The sequence below is a fragment of the Lasioglossum baleicum genome, chromosome 3, assembly GCF_051020765.1.
Source record: "Lasioglossum baleicum chromosome 3, iyLasBale1, whole genome shotgun sequence".
Taxonomy (NCBI): Eukaryota; Metazoa; Arthropoda; class Insecta; order Hymenoptera; family Halictidae; genus Lasioglossum; species Lasioglossum baleicum.
The window spans coordinates 4,434,159-4,450,711 of record NC_134931.1 but is presented as its reverse complement, the minus strand read 5'-3'; the positions used below and the strand labels follow the sequence as shown (position 1 = coordinate 4,450,711).

General features: G+C 37.6%; 2 protein-coding genes and 1 long non-coding RNA gene across 5 annotated transcripts in view; 2 read left to right on the top strand and 1 right to left on the bottom strand.

Moving 5' to 3' along the window:
- Positions 1-6,889, top strand: part of Gp150 (leucine-rich repeat domain-containing glycoprotein 150) — a 32,043-nt gene extending 25,154 nt beyond the window's left edge. The window contains exons 5-9 of the mRNA XM_076447212.1: positions 2,313-2,652; positions 3,136-3,501; positions 3,636-3,809; positions 4,109-4,319; positions 5,181-6,889. Coding sequence (XP_076303327.1) covers positions 2,313-2,652; positions 3,136-3,501; positions 3,636-3,809; positions 4,109-4,319; positions 5,181-5,588 — 1,499 coding nt within the window. The 3' untranslated portion in view covers positions 5,589-6,889. The remainder of the gene's footprint in view (positions 1-2,312; positions 2,653-3,135; positions 3,502-3,635; positions 3,810-4,108; positions 4,320-5,180) is intronic.
- The window catches only part of LOC143221750 (uncharacterized), a 31,236-nt gene extending 21,967 nt beyond the window's left edge, over positions 1-9,269 (bottom strand). For both annotated transcript variants that reach the window (XR_013011845.1, XR_013011846.1), the window contains exon 1: positions 7,036-9,269. This is a non-coding gene — a long non-coding RNA (uncharacterized LOC143221750). The remainder of the gene's footprint in view (positions 1-7,035) is intronic.
- On the top strand, positions 8,256-16,532 carry LOC143221742 (putative hydroxyacid-oxoacid transhydrogenase, mitochondrial). 2 transcript variants are annotated; one of them, XM_076447216.1, is made up of 8 exons: positions 8,256-8,552; positions 9,544-9,652; positions 10,790-11,053; positions 11,354-11,586; positions 12,621-12,854; positions 13,492-13,654; positions 15,073-15,354; positions 16,399-16,532. In XM_076447216.1, exons 1-8 carry the CDS (start codon positions 8,500-8,502, stop codon positions 16,480-16,482), a joined length of 1,422 nt encoding a protein of 473 aa, XP_076303331.1. In that variant the 5' UTR covers positions 8,256-8,499; the 3' UTR covers positions 16,483-16,532. The 2 variants fall into 2 exon arrangements, with proteins under 2 accessions (XP_076303331.1, XP_076303332.1); XM_076447217.1 differs by having other exon boundaries at positions 8,537-8,552; positions 10,780-11,053.
- Positions 16,533-16,553: the final 21 nt, after the last annotated feature.

The window sequence follows — 16,553 nt, the reverse complement described above, 5'->3', positions numbered from 1 at the left end:
CTGGTCAGCTAGGCCATGTGCCATCGAACGGAATAGGTGAAAATCAGAAAGGGCTATGTCAGGTGAATACGGCGGGTGGGGTAGAACTTCCCATTGAAGCGTTTCCAGGTAGATTTTCACTGGTTTTGCAACATGAGGCCGAGCGTTGTCATGTAGCAAAATCACTTTGTCGTGTCTCTGCTCGTATAGCGGCTGTTTTTCTTCTAAGGCTCGACTTAAACGCATCAATTGAAGTCGATAGCGCTCCCCCGTGATAGTCTCATTCGGTTTGAGCAGCTCATTATAAATTACACCCTGCTGATCCCACCAAATACAGAGAAGAAGCTTCGAACCATGAATATTTGGTTTTGCAGACGATGTTGATGCATGGCCGGGCTTACCCCACGAATTTCTACGCTTTGGATTATCGTAGTGTATCCACTTTTCATCGCCAGTCACGATGCGGTGCAAAAAACCTTTTCTTTTCTGCCGTTGAAGCAGTAGTTCACACGTGAGAAAACGCCGTTCGACGTCTCTCGGCTTCAATTCATACGGTACCCAATGTCCTTGCTTCTGGATCATTCCTAAAACTTTTAAACGTTTTGAAACAGTTGACTCATCTACTTGTAATGTTTTTCCAAGTTCTGCTAGCGTCTGATATCGGTCTTGATCGAGTAATTCCTCCAACTTTTCGTCTTCAAATTTTTTCGGTGCGCCAGAACGTTCTTTATCCTCAAGTTCAAAATCATTATTTTTGAAGCGTCGAAACCAGTCTCTGCATGTCGTATCCGACAAAGCATTGTCACCATAAGTCTCAACAAGAATTCTATGTGCTTCAGCTGCAGATTTCTTTTGAATAAAGTAGTGCAATAAAATTTCCCGCAAATACACTTTATTTGGCACAAAAGTAGACATTTTCAGAACTAAGAAAAAATTACTTTGTTCACACTAAAGTGAACTACCATACACTGAAATTTAAGGTTAGATACACTACTGCCTTGCATGTGTGTTACCATTCGAAATTTCCCGAACGGGGTACTGCTACTGCCATCTTTGAAGAAACAGCGAGAACTTATTCAAGGTCCTAATAAAACCCTCTGCGAAGGGACAAGCGCACGACCAGCGAAAGTTAACTTACCTCTACTACCGATATAACGACCGGGACCGTCATAAAGGACGAATAGCGCACCCAAAAAATAACCGTTTTTAGCATTAGCCTACCGAGGTCATAATTTTATAACCATAACCGTCGGTAACCGAAGTACCCCTACTCCTACTCTTCCTAATTCCGTTATTTCCACCACCGTCAAAAACACACCCTCCAGCCAATCATCCCAAGACCACCCCTACCTCCGAGCCTTTCCTAATCTTCTACACGAACAGAACAAGCACAACTGTTTCGACTACCGATCGATCGACAATCCAAGTGTAGCCGAGCCCAGTGGCGCACCCAGGATGTAATCTTGGGGGGGGGGGGGCGAGTTGAACCCAGCCCTAGGTTTTGCGTGATGACCTTTTTTTTAAGCCAAAATATCTATCAACGGTATCCAGGGCTATTCCGCGATTTTAATTTTGGAAGCTGAACATTTTTTTCTTGGTGGGGGACTTGGCCCCCTGGCTCCCCCCCTGGGTGCGCCACTGGCCGAGCCTGACTTGGAGACAGCAGACAGCAAGCCAAGTCTTGCAAGTTATTTAATAAAGAAACATTTCTCCGGAGTTTGACCCTACATTCATTCACCGATAACCTAGTCGTGATACGACCTCCAATTCCGGGATCGACACGACACCACACTGCCATTATCTTTCTTTTCTGTTTCATCGTCGCTACTTCTACAACTAATCACTCTCCCTTTCCTATTCCCTTCTTACCCCTCCTCCTGACTTCTTCAACTTCGTTCTCTCCCTTCACTCCTAGCAACTTCTGTGCTTCTTCTTTTTTCCCATCTCCTCCATCTTTCTCATCTCCATACCCTTCATTATTATATTCCTTCTCCTTATCTCTCTTTCCTTTCCCACCCACTTCATTTCCATCTCCTTCAGTCTTTCTTCTTCTCTAGCTCTTCTATCCTTTTCTCCATTTTCGATTCTGATTTCCCTTTCAACTTCTTGCCCTTCATCATTCCTTTCATCTCTTTTCCCATCATTCTCTCCACGTCTCCCTTGTTCCCTTCTTTACCTCCCCCCTTACCATCTCTCTGATTTCCTCCGCCCAATTTCTTTCGTAAAATAAATGATACAAAACCGCTGGTACGATCGACAGTGGTAGGTTTAATGTTAATTATAATTAGTTTTTCTGAATCGCGTAGGATAACAGACTTGTTGTTACTTTGCAGGGAACAATTTGACGATACTGTCATCAATACGCGCGCCTGAACTGCGCCAGCTGGACGCGTCCCACAACAAAATCAGGATAATAGCGAAAGATGGGCTCCTTGCTGTGCCAGTGTTGGAGCAACTGATGCTCCGATCAAACAAGATCATGTGGATCCACCCGACCGCTCTCACTAACCTCGAAATGCTCACCTACGTCGATCTTAGCGACAACAAGTTGAAGTTCTTGTTGGATACCCACTTTATGGGAAACGCGAGACTGCAAATTCTGCTGTTAAACGATAATCCTGGCTTGGAAACCTTGCCTGTCTTCAAGACTCGCAGAGAGGACGATGATTTCAAGTAAACACTATCTTCCTACTTTAACATCTCGAAATTTGATCCGAAATCAAGTTAAATGGTTTAACGTTTTCAATGAGTTCCTTCGAATTATCGAAACGATTTCCGATGAAAATGTTTGAAATGTGTGTAATTCATTAATAGACTGCGGATCTTTATGCAAAATAAAAAATGTTTACATTGATTGCAGGACACAGGAGTCAAATAAGAATTGTATTTTTGTTTTAATTATTCTATGAAGCTGAAACTAATATATTGATGTCCTTAAATGTTTTAAAATTTACCCATTTTTGTCATAAATTCATAAAATCCGCAGTCTATTCATTAATAATGACGGTCCACCACAAATGAAGGAGATATTTCGGTGGCTACATTTAGGTGGACCACCCCGTCGAGCCGCATAGCTAGCTCGAAAGACTAATTTGATTGATCCTCATTCGAATCTATGTCACATCCTCGTTAAAACATTGCCACGTATTTTTGCAGTATCTACCGTTTCGAATGCACAAACTGTGGCTTGCATATACTCCACGAAGACACGTTGAAGCACATGCCAGCGCTGCAGAAACTGAATCTTTCGAAGAATCGTCTGACCGGTCTGCCGAACGGACTTCTGCGCAATCAAGTCACTTTGAGAGTCCTCGATCTTTCGGACAACATAATCAGCACCTTGCAGAGCAACATGTTCGACGGTGCCAGCGGTCTGATAAAGCTCAGTCTCGCGGGGAATCCTTTGGCAACGTTACAGGTGTCGCCATTCTTGTCGACCCCCTACCTTACCAAGCTTGATGCAAGCAGATGCGCCTTGGAGAGGGTTTGGAGCGAAGCTAGAGTCCCTCTAGAGAGCTTGAAGTAAGAATCCTTGTATACCTATCAGATACACAACTCGCAACAACAATGAAACATACTGAATGATACGATTTGATCGATTGCTTGAAATTTTTCGACATTTTACTATAATTCCGCGTTCGATCTTGTATTTTCAGGTACCTGTCAGTTCGCGAGAATCTCCTGGGACGAATCACGATAGAGGAACTGAAGGCAACGCCGAAAATCGTTGGCTTAAATTTGGCGCACAATCCTCTGGACTGCGATGATGAATTTAGGGAGGCTGTTCAATGGCTGACGGATCGCGGAATTTCGCCGATGGAACCCTTCAGGTGACTTCGAAAATCAGCCACGTCAAATTAGTCCACCTAGAACGACATAGGACATTGTTTCTCTGAAATGAAGGATATATATATATATATATACAGTCTCCCGTCTTAAGGATGTGTGCAATACGACGTCTTAAAGACGTCTATTAGATTGTTCAACTTCGAGATTGTTACGAATCCGAAACAAGGATGGACTAGTTGAATTGTTTTCAATAAATTCTGATGAAAGTGAATCTTCACAATATAGCCCGACGACCAAGCACTTGCGTATCTTCGTGTAATTCGATGGAACTGTTTTACAGGTATCTTAACGATTATGTCAACGACGATAATTATCAAGATAACGAAGGTATCAGTCAGTGGACCGACCTAGCCGCGGTAGTCTGCGACGATTTGAACGATGGACCGCCAAACAGAGAAATCCCATTCTGGAAGAAGAAAATGAAGAATATGCTCGACGAACTCGACTCGTCGAAGGACTCCGACACGATTTTGAGCAAACAAAACGATGAGGTAAGTTGTCACAGAACGATCATCGCAGAAACTACCCAGTAAGCAAACGTGCTCGATTTTGGACGGGCACCTACCCAGTAAGCATTTGAGGCAAAATTGCCCACGCCTGCAGTAGAGTGATACGCTGGTGAGTGTAGCGCGCGGGCGCGTTGGAAAACAACGTAGGGGCAATAGTAGGCTATGGTGGGGGTATGGTTTAGTACCACAGTACCACAGCCTTGGCATCAGTGCGCGTCATTAGTCCAGTCAACGAAAAGTCGTAGAGGGAAATGGAAGGAACACAATTTTTTATTTTGGGACTTTGTTTGGACTAGTTAGGAGGTAAACATACTAAAAGTCCCCACTCCTAGGATGTGAGCGGGGTGCAGGGGGCACATAGTTTCCGAAATATAAGCGGAAAACCGAAAAAAGGATCTTCTACGTGCCCCCTGCACCCGCTCACCTCCTAGGAGTGGGGACTTTTAGTATGTTTACCTCCTAACTAGTCCAAACAAAGTCCCAAAGTTGAAAATTGTGTTCCTTCCATTTCCCTCTACGATTTTTCGTTGACTGGACTAATGACGCGGGATCCCGCATCGCGGGATTGCAATCCCTATTCTCCACACCTAGCATCACTGATCCAGGACCGAGCGGCCCCAGCATTGTACCCGGGCAGCTTCTGCCAGGGCCGGGCTGGGCAAATGCCCGGTCTTTCTGCCCGGCATATACCCGTCGAAAATCGAGCATCCTATGCTTCGAGCAGCTTCGAGCGACGTTCGGCCAGTATAATGGGCTCGATTTCTGCTTGAGGCAGGCCTGGCTAACTAAGTATACATATCAAAAGTCTATATCGGTAGCATTAAAGACATTCTCGTAATACAGGAGCTGCTGAAACTGTTGGACGACCGAGGTATGCGAACCGACGTGAGCCTGGAGAAAGCGTGGACCACTCAGGATCAGGAATACGAGGACTTCGTAGCAGAGGGAAGCTCCGAGTATCATCCTTGGTACACCAGTGCTCTTTGGCCCGTGGCCACGATCGTGATCATAACGGTGATGCTCGTGTTCCTCGCGATACACGTCGCTTTTTATTTGGCAAAACGACGTGGCGGTGGTCCTGTCATCAGGCCACCAATGATCCTTCGTGGTGGACTGATCGACAACAAGAATTGCGGGCTGGTTTACAAGCCTCTTCAGGAGGAAATCGCCACGCCCCACATGCCGAAACGCGGCAGCTTCTATTCAAGCAGCACATTCCACTACGACAAGATCGTGCCGGAGAGCGTTTAATAGGTAACGCGGCTGCATACAATAATTACCAGTCAGTCGACGCGGTTCAAGTTGATTTCTATCACGCATAGATTCGAGTTAGTCGATGAACGAAGCATAATTTGTACAAATACCATTGGCTGGCTAAACTGTCGTTCCAACGTTCCGGGTCCCGTCGCTTGATCCACTTTTCTCGATCCATTCGATTTTTATCTCACTGACTTCTCAACCCAAGAGAAATAGCGCATCGCGCGAGTTCGCTTCTAGAAAATTAGAATCGAAATCGATCCAAATAACGTCGTTCAGCGATTGATCTTCGATGTTCTCTGATTTTAATATATTATTAGACCGCAGATTTTATGAGTTATGATAGAAATGGGCACGTACAATTTCTATAGCAGTGGTCATGTTAAAAATATTTAAGGTCATTAGTGTATTAGTTTTAGCTTGATAGGATAATTAAAAGAAGAATACAATTTTTATTTGACTCCTGTGTCCTGCAATCGATGCGAACATGTTTTCATTTTGCATTATGATACGCAGTTTAGTTATGGAATAATTTTGTTCGAGAGGACACAGCGACTCCGAACGTTTGAGCGACACGATATGTTGATGCACATGCAATGCATGAAGATGTTACGCGATCTTTTAGGAACTTTTTAATGAAACTGTCGAATCAGGTTTTTCAACGAAACAGGAAACTGAAGAATATACCGCTGCCATGTTTTTAGGGGAAAGATCGTTAATTAAATGAATTTACTACTTGTAATTTACGACTTGTAAGACTCGATGTTAGTGTATCTCCAATGTTTCGATGATGAATAAATCTTATGTGAAATCCGTTTTAGAAGGATCAGTATTTCGTATCTATATATCGAAATCGTTGATTTTTATAAATAGGAAGACCAGCATGGAGTCGCATTAATTTAATTCCAATTGTATATTTAAATGTAATGCGTAATTGCATATCTATAACGTTTACTATTAACCATTGAGGGAACGCAGCTTTGGGCGGTAGGTGAATTAGCATTCCGAGATGAATAGGAACGAAAGTAATCGGGAGAACAAAATGAAAATGGTCGGTCGTAGTAGTATATGTATTATTGGATATAATATGTAAGGCTAGCGATTTTCAAATGCAGTGACCACAACGTCTCGTTCAAGCCATGGACACACAAGTATTTACTAAACACCGCATACAATACTAAGAAAACTAACGTGGCATAGTATAAGTAGTGCGATCATTATGTATTATGTATTATACCACATACTGTAAATAATGTATAACGTTTTAATAAAATTTTCATTACAGTCTACAATAATGCATTCATGCGTTCCCTGAAACTTGCGTCGGACAAACGAAAATAAAAATTCAGAGATTAAGCAAATCAAAGGTTAACACGTTAAAACATTCAAAATTCGCTTCTTTACAACGACAGTTGTAATATGTATATATTGTTGCACTTACAAACGTAATCCACAATGATTATTGTAAATTGATTTTTCTAACATTTTCTTGTCCAGTGTCCCCTTTGCACCACTGTGTTTTTTAAACAGATTCGAAAAGTAATTTATCTTATCGATTGTTCTCCTTTGCTTACGATATTGATCATCGATCAACATTTCTGCCCCGAATGGAAGGTTTGCAAAACTAGAAAGCGCGCAACATTTTTAACTCTAATCTTCGCGATCGAATCGTCACATAATATGATTGATGACGCACATTCCGAACTCGATTGCTACCGGCCTGTCTGCAGGCTGCTGCGACACGTCGAACTACATTTTGCGAGTACAGTACGCGCCGCGGTAAATAACAAACGAAACGGATAAAACGTTGCTGGAAGCATCGAACTTTTCTCGTACTTCGTCACCGTACATATAATATAATTAACGATACTAATGATTAAACAGCGGATGCTAATGTAAAACAAAAACTTTGGATTTCAATTATCGATGTATTTGTTACCAACTGAATATGTCTTGTTAAAACATAAAAATGTTTGCAACTATAGTGTAATTCATTATTAGACTGCGGATCTTATTTATGCAAAATAAAAAATGTTCGCATCGATTGTAGAACACGCAGGAGCCAAATAAAAATTCTACTCTTCTTTTAATTGTCCTATCAAACTGAAACTACTACATTGATGTCTATTCATAGTCTATTCGCAGTCTATTCATTGTAATCTTTCGGAACGAATTTATTTAATTTATACGGACGCGCTTTAAATGTATTATAATAACAAACGCTGTACATTTTAGTCAGTCGAATGAGTATAGACAGCGGATGTTTATGCGAAATAAAAATTTTGTAACCGAATTGCAAGAAACTGGAGTGAAATAGAAATTTGTATTCTTTCTTAATATGTTTAACACTAAACCTACCGAGCACTGAAAGCGATTAAAATGTTTCATCTGATAAAAATGACAAGGCTCAATACGTGCTTGGATAAAGAAAATTGAATCAATTTCCATGTAGGCAACGTCATCATTTAAATAATTATAAAATTAAAAATCTATGACCGGTTATTTGATTAATAGGTTGACAATAATATAGTGAAACTTTAAAAGTTTACCACCTACTCATTGTTGCCATAAATGCATAAAATCCGCTGTCTACTAACGAGTAAATGTTATTTCCACATATTTAACGATGTAGAAATATTTTTGTGATGAACAGAGAAAGTTTGGCACCACACCGTATGTGCAGGCTATTATGGAAATTGATACGGCACTGTTTGCCTCGTACACATATGTGGAACTCTATCTCATCAACATGCGTGGATAACAAGAGTTACAAGACGGACTGTACGACCAGTCGTAGCTGGACGGAGCACGAGATATCAACGACTAAATCGTATACATTCCGATCATCAATTTTTCACTAAACCACTGATTTTTTTGTCACTGTTACATTTCCTATTATCGCACAATGTACTCTCGGAAGCGTGTCGTGGAACTGTTGCAAGTTATCTCCTCCCAATCGTAAGTAAACATTATATATTTAATTAGATATTTGTACAGAGCTGTGACGTTTACAAGCTGAACACATTCTCGAGAATGCATACTGTATTGATAACCATATAAAACTGCAAGTATATATTAACAAATATTTCGGATGTGTCTATTTTTAGTAATTATTACAAAGTTTATACGTTGTTATTTTATTATTCTAAATATTTCCTGTGCATTCACAGAACTAAATAAAAAAATATATATGTATCTATGTAACAATTAAAATAAAACTGTACTTTGTTATTACTAGACAGCGGATTTTATGCATTTATGAGAAAAATGAGTAGGTGTAATTTAAAACAGTAAAAACATTAGAAGAATTTAAAAATACTGTTATGTCATTTTCAACTTATTAAACATACTAAGACAGAAAATAAATTTCTATTTCACTCCAGTTTGTTACAATCCAGGAAGAAAGTTTGTATTTTGCATATAGATCCTCTGTCTAGTGGTTACATTAGAATAATGTTTGTAGCTAAGGTATATAACACCATTACAATCATTCCTGCAAAGATTGGTAGTATATTATTCATTAATTCTTAACTATTCATTAATTATTCTAACATGTTTCAGTGAGGGACAACATGAAGCATCGGAAATGCTAATTGGTCGTCTATATAAATATTTATAAATTTTTTAACGTTACCATATTTGGAGTACTCCAAAAAACATCTTTTATGGGCACCATTCTTCTCATTTGAATTTGTCTGGAACACAACGTATATTTATAATGTAACATAGGTCTCTTGGAAAATTTTAATAATAATAATAATTATTATAAATCTCTTGTTAAAACATGTTCCCTACAGTGAAACATTCATCTGCTTGTTGTTACAATTGCGAATCATAAACACGTTGCAAAATTCATTCTGAGATATTGCTTAATCTATCATTCTGATAATGGCGTGCAACGCTAGCTGATAATATTTCATAACGATTTATTCAAAAATATTTTTTACAGATGCAAGTGTCCGGCACACGCACACGTAGAGGGCACAACCAGACATGATCTGGCTAAAGCTCGTAGTACAGCTGCGAACGCTGTGCCACAGAAAGAATATGCGTTTGAGGTATGCATTGATCTTTGTCACATAAATTGCAAACACGAAATAATAATGATTAGTCGTAAAGAGATTGCCATTATCTCAGCCATACTTAGATAAAGATGTTTTCAAAGTCTAACTAGGGTATCCACTTGCAAATAATTCTTACCAACTGGGTTTTTGGAGCATGTTTGATGTATACAGTGGGTGTACAAAGTATATTCGTACACCTTTTAAAAACGAATAACTTTTTCAAAATTGGACCCAACAACTTCAGCTTTTTTAAGTCGTTCGAAGAATTAGTTTACTAGCTGATGTGTAAATATTTTTCTTTTTAACTGTTATTGGTCGGAATTGCGAAGGAAAAAGTAAAGGTGACTATTTTTAAATTGAAAACATTAATGAAAATTGAAAACATGTATTTTGAAAATCTAAATAATAAAGTTATACAGGGTGTCTCAGCTGAAGGAGGCCACCTAAATATCTCCTTTATTTTTAATGGCATAAAAACAATATTTATGGCATAATTTAAATGGTATCGAAGGAGGAATATCATAAAAGAACAATTTTTTTTCCGGTTGTTTTTTAATAGTTTTTTCAAGGTCATCATTATTTTTTATCGGGAAAACTTATTTTTTTTTATTCCATCTTGTTAATGATTTAAGCACATACAAATGTATTTTTCAGCCGCTATAAGATGGAATAAAAAAAGTTTTCCCGATAAAAAAATAACGATGACCTTGAAAAAACTGAAAAATAACCGGACAAAAGAAATTGTTCTTCTATGATATTCCTCCTTCGATACCATTTAAACTATGCCATAAATATTTTTTGTGCCATTAAAAATAAACGAGATATTTAGGTGGCCTCCTTCAGCTGAGACACCCTGTATACACAGACATACTTTTATCAGCTAAGTTGGTTTTTCTGTGGGCAATGTTACTTTTTTAATACTGTCGTCTAAAATTTATTTAAAAGCTTTGATGGCTTTTAGGCAGAGCAAAATATGTATAGGAGCTCCAGAAAATATCAAATTTTCGAAAATATTTTCACAGCAACAAATGTAATATTTACTGATTTCGTTGTGACACTATATTGAGTGAAAGTTTGTATTACATTAAATTCTTTATTAAATTAATATTACAACGTTAAAGGTGATTACAGATGGCCTGTTCGACGATACGTTATGGCGTCGGTGTCACCAGAGAGTTGGGTATGGATATGCAAAACATGGGCACGAAAAAGGCATGCTTAATGACGGATCCGAATCTGGTGAACCTGTCGCCAGTTAAAACTGCCATGGATAGTCTTGTAAAAGCTGGCATCGAATTCGAGGTTTTCGATAGGGTACGCGTTGAACCAACCGAACAAAGTCTTCAGGATGCCATCGATTGTGCTAAGCATGGGAACTTTGACGCTTTTATAGCGGTGAGATACTTTAAACAATAATATCGTATACGAAAGTATACTGACAATTTTGAGAAATTAATTCCGCAGCGAACGGTGTTAGCTAGAACCATTGAATTTTCGGAGAGACAGTGGGTGTACATACAAACTATTAGTACACCTTTTAAAAACGAATAACTTTCAAAATTGGACCGAACAACTCGAGTTTTTTTTTGAGACTTGGGATCTCGTAGTTCCAATGTTGATATTAATTTTTAATTAGTTAACAGCCAACCTATGGGGTCCACCAAAATGATGAATTCATATTTCATTTTGTAATAGGTCGGCGGTGGTTCAGTGATGGACACTTGTAAAGCGGCGAATCTTTACAGCTGCGATCCGAACGCAGATTTCTTGGACTACGTGAATGCGCCGATCGGCAAAGGTAAACCGGTTCGGGTGACCTTGAAACCACTGGTTGCTGTACCGACAACATCCGGTACCGGCTCGGAAACCACAGGTGTCTCCATCTTTGATTATCGACCGCTGAAAGCTAAGACTGGTATCGCCAATAGGTAAAACATTATTTGCCACGACGAAGCACATACGAGGTATAGATAGTGATGGGCATTCAGTACTCTGTCTCGCAAGTTTTCAAACAAATCAATCAATACAAGATTTCGATTCAATTCGATATTTATTCGAAGTCAGAAATTCTTGAGACTCTTGAAATTTTTGATCAAGACACCAAATTTTCAAGATTTTCAAGACTTCCAAGACTTGCAAGACTTTTAAGACTTTCGAATTTGTCGATGTGATACCTCCTCTCCGACTTGAATCACAAAAAAGAACAACATTTCCCTTGAAAGTTTTAGTTTGCGAGATAATTGCAAAAAACTTTACGTGTAAATGCATGAATCAGGTCTGGATTAGATTTGGATTTCAAGACTTTTAAGATCTTCAAGAGTTCTAAGGTTCGAATTATGTTGAAAGTGATTCGAATTTTTTGTCATAAACATTGAATCGAGGCTATTCGAAGTGTTTCAGATCCCATCACTAGATATAGGAGTAGACCAATCACCGATAGTGATTCATGATATGTGCATTATCACGATGTGCCACAATTATGAAAGTGGTCTAAGCGAAAATTGAAAACAAAAAATGAGTTTATCAGTTACTTCACATCACATTATTTTAAACTTAATTAATTCAATGTAAGTTTTACGATATTGTCAAAAGTGAACCGTTAGATAGTGCTTGTTATTTCAACATTAATATCCTTTTCCTTGAAATATCTCGAAGCAAGAAATACGTCACTTAAACCACTTCCTTAACTATAGGTAAAAATTGTCCCTCAATTTTAAATTTTATATAAATAACAATACTAATTTATATTTTAATTAAAAATTTTTAATTTACTATCAATATTTAATTTTATAGAAATTACAATAAATTTACTAATTACATATGAGGTTTCTCAGGTCGGAGTAGTCTTATTCGCGTTAATACAAAAATCAAATAAATCAGCTCAATATGCAAAATGCGTGACATTGCAAAATGTGTGAAACGTAACGATTTTTATAATGTGCATTTTTCTCTTTGAGTGTAGAGCTTTGAAACCTACTTTGGGGTTGATCGATCCGGAGCACACGCTGACTATGCCAGAGAGGGTCTGCGCTTATTCCGGTTTCGATGTACTTTGTCACGCCCTTGAATCTTTTACTGCGATACCATACTCTGAGAGAACGCCATGCCCTACGAATCCTATTCTCAGGCCTGCTTATCAGGGCAGTAATCCTGTCAGCGATGTATGGTCGAAATATGCTCTTCAAACCATGCGCAAGTAAGCATCATTTCGTATAACTGCAAGCCGAAACACACACGCAACATTAAACGGAATGACACTGCTTCTCTTCATCGTAAACTTCCTCGAGACTAGAAATTACTCGATAATCATTTCGCGTCGAATTTACTTAACCCTCATACGATCCTCAAAAATATAGTTGCATATAAAATTCTAGAATAATATTTCACCTATTTTTATTTTACACTTTAAAACAATAAGTTATGTTCCGTTCATAGTTTATAGCGTCGCACTTTAAAGAAGTACATCTCACAACACAAACAGAACAAGATGAATTATTTTACAGTATGCCAGAATAGTAAATTGATGAATTTTCACCCTGAGGAACGTATGGGGGTTAATAAGTTTTCACTAACTAAGTAAGACACATCTTACAATTAATCGATTTATAACAATAGAAAAAGTCAAATAGGCTTATAAAATACACACGAGAAGAAAAAATACAAATATTTCTCTCTTCAGTTTTGAAAGGCTATGGATATTTATTGTATAAATTATACAAACAGTAGTAGAGACGTTTTGCAAATAAAAAATTCGACATTGTTTGAAGGAGAAGTTGAAAATTCTCTGGAATATCTTATGAAAACTATGCTTACCTCTATTTTCTTGTTTTCAGATACTTCGAAAGAGCAGTTTACAACCAAGACGACCTCGAAGCAAGAAGCAACATGCATCTTGCGAGTACTATGGCGGGAGTTGGGTTTGGTAATGCTGGCGTACACCTGTGCCACGGGCTCTCTTACCCTATTAGCGGAAACGTGCGAAGTTTCCAACCGGAGGTAATTCCTTTCAAAGTTCTCGCAGTTTTAAGTAGAAACTGTATATCGATTTTTAAATCGAAACTCTGAAACGGCCGTGTACACTACCTTTAACCTTTTCTCTGTGTACTGCTGTGTCTACATAGGATTTTGTGAAATTTTATTGATTTTTAAAAGCCGACTATACAATACTTACAAATTTTAAAACATGTCCAGGATAGGGATGGGATCAAGTTCAATATGTACTCACGAATCCGAGCCAATTTCAATGAACAAGTTTCATTTCATGGGTTTCGATTGCTACTTAAAAGCAATAATGTTTCAATGATTATATTTAAAAAGTATTCATTTTATACAAACTAATATCGAACCTCGGAACGAGTACTTAAAAGTTTTGAAAAGATACTTATAAGTACTTCGATGTTGAAAGGAATCGAATCTTTCACAAGTAGTACTCGAATCTTGGAGATCAGATAAGCACTTTCTTTATTAAATTCGTAACTATTTAAGAATAATATTTCCGATAGATTACAAAATTATAGTTATATGTACATGTTGAATTAAATTATGCATTAGAGGACAACATAATTGATTTTAAAGGTAAAAAATGATTAGAAAAATCAGAGAATCTCCGGTGCGATATTCATAAAAGTTTCGAATATACTTGCAAGTATTATTTCCGTTTACCAAAGTACTTGTAAAAGGTACGAAACTGTCTGGCATAGGTTCGAGTATACTTAGGAGTACTATTTCTGTTTTTCGAAGTACTTATAGAGAGTTTGAATTTAATCAAAGTTCGAACCTGTTTGCGAGGTACTTGAACCCATCCTATCTATGGAAATATTCCATTCGACAACTTTTTATTTCCGTTTTTATCAGCCTGGACTGCAATTGCAGCCCGTGCGCAGAGAGAAGGTTAAATAAACAACTAAGAAATCTATCAGAGAGGGAACAGAAGCACTTTGTGCACGTTTACTAAAAAATTCGAATGGACATTTGATACATTTGAAAATAGTATATTATTTTACTAAAATGTTGCCTTCTAGCAGTTAATATTCAATTGAAAAGACGCAACAAGTGTGTCAATTAACCCCTTGCCTTACAATATCGAGTCATACTCGCGATGAATGTATGCTATTAATATTCCCTTTAAACCCAAATAAAATTCTATTTTGGTTTCGTTAATGTACAGCTATTGGCGAACATATAGGCGTACAATAGGTGTAAAGTTTCTCCTTTTTTAGGGAATTAAGAATTACAAGAAAAGTTTTAATCACTGAAATCGTAAAATAAATCGTAAGGCAAGGAGTTAAGTATTAAACAATTGTTCGATTATTATAGTAAAGCTCGAATGTTAATAAACCGTGGATTTTATGGATTTTGTTTAGATTGATAAAATCAAAGATAATAAATAGACCGTGGACATAATGAAATTGCAGGGCTACGCGAAAGACCATCCCATAGTGCCACACGGTCTTTCAGTCGTTATATCAGCACCCGCTGTGTTTTCGTTCACCGGAAGTGCATGCCCGGAAAGGCATTTGGAAGCTGCAGAGCTGCTCGGCGCCGACGTCAACAGAGCAAAGAGGGAAGACGCTGGCAAAATATTGGCTGACACTGTTAAACAGTACATGCACGTAATGAAGGTCGAGAACGGTCTGACGAAATTGGGATTCAAGAAGGAAGACATTCCTACACTGGTTCAGGGCACATTGCCACAGGTGAGCTTCAACACATACATATATTCTCTTATTCTTCAACTTTTAACTAAATTAACCCTTAACATGCAATTCATTTATATTTAATTTAACCCTTTGCCCTACGATTTATTTTACGGTTTCAATGATTAGAACTTCCTTCGTAGTTCGTAATTTCCTAAAAAAGGAGAATATTAATTGATTTCTATTGTACGCCCCTACATGTTCTTCAAATAACTATACATTAACAAAACCAAAATAGAATTTCATCTCGGTGTTAAAGAAGATTAATAACATACATATTTATTAGACAGTGTTCAAAATCTTCAATACGAGTCTGACACGATATTGTAGGGCAACGGATTAATATAAATATATTTATATTTAATATTTTGCATAGATTGATAGGTCGATATAATTGCCGCAGTACTATATACCTTGTCTTTAATACTATTTTCATTTACTCGAATTATATTTTCCTCCTCCATTCTAACAGCAATAATTAGACTGCGGATCTTTATACAAAATAGAAAATGTTTGCATTGATTGCAGAACACAGGAGCCAAATAAAAATTTCTCTCTTCTTTTAATTATTTCATTAAAATGAAACTAATATACCGGTGGCGTTAAATCTTTTAAATATGCCCATTGTTTTAAATTGTACGTGGCCCTTTTTGTCATAAATGCATAAATCCACAGTCTAGTAATAATACAAGTATTTGCTTTTATAGTAATATTTCTCACTAAAAATATTTTTTGAGTTAGGGAGATATAATTTGTCGGGATAGGGAAATAAACCGAAACCCGAATATAGAATGGTGATTTATTGATCGCCATTAGCTATTCATCACAATTGAATCAATTCGACATACCACTAACAGATTACACTTGTACATATGACGAATTCATAATTGTAGTCTTAAAAGTACGTACTTTTCAAAACATTTTTCATTATACCGGATTTGCGCAATTATACGTTCATACATATTATACATACATATACATCTTACGATTACACATGCCTCCGTACTTATATTTAACAGTTAATTCACTTTGTTTCGTTTGCAGCATCGTATCACGAAATTGGCGCCACGAGAACAATCCGAAGAAGATCTCGCTCAGTTGTTCGAAAATTCGTTTACAATTTATTAAGAATTGATTATCAACGTTGTGAACAAATAAAGAGTTATTTTCTATTTTTCTATCTCGTCTTCTATTTATCC

Bases quoted from the DNA above. Each gene is read 5' to 3' on its own strand.
- LOC143221742 (XM_076447216.1), top strand. From the start codon at position 8,500: ATGTACTCTCGGAAGCGTGTCGTGGAACTGTTGCAAGTTATCTCCTCC. The intron at 8,553-9,543 runs GTAAGTAAACAT...TATTTTTTACAG, and splicing joins CAAGTTATCTCCTCCCAATC to ATGCAAGTGTCCGGCACACG. The intron at 11,054-11,353 runs GTGAGATACTTT...ATTTTGTAATAG, and splicing joins ACTTTGACGCTTTTATAGCG to GTCGGCGGTGGTTCAGTGAT.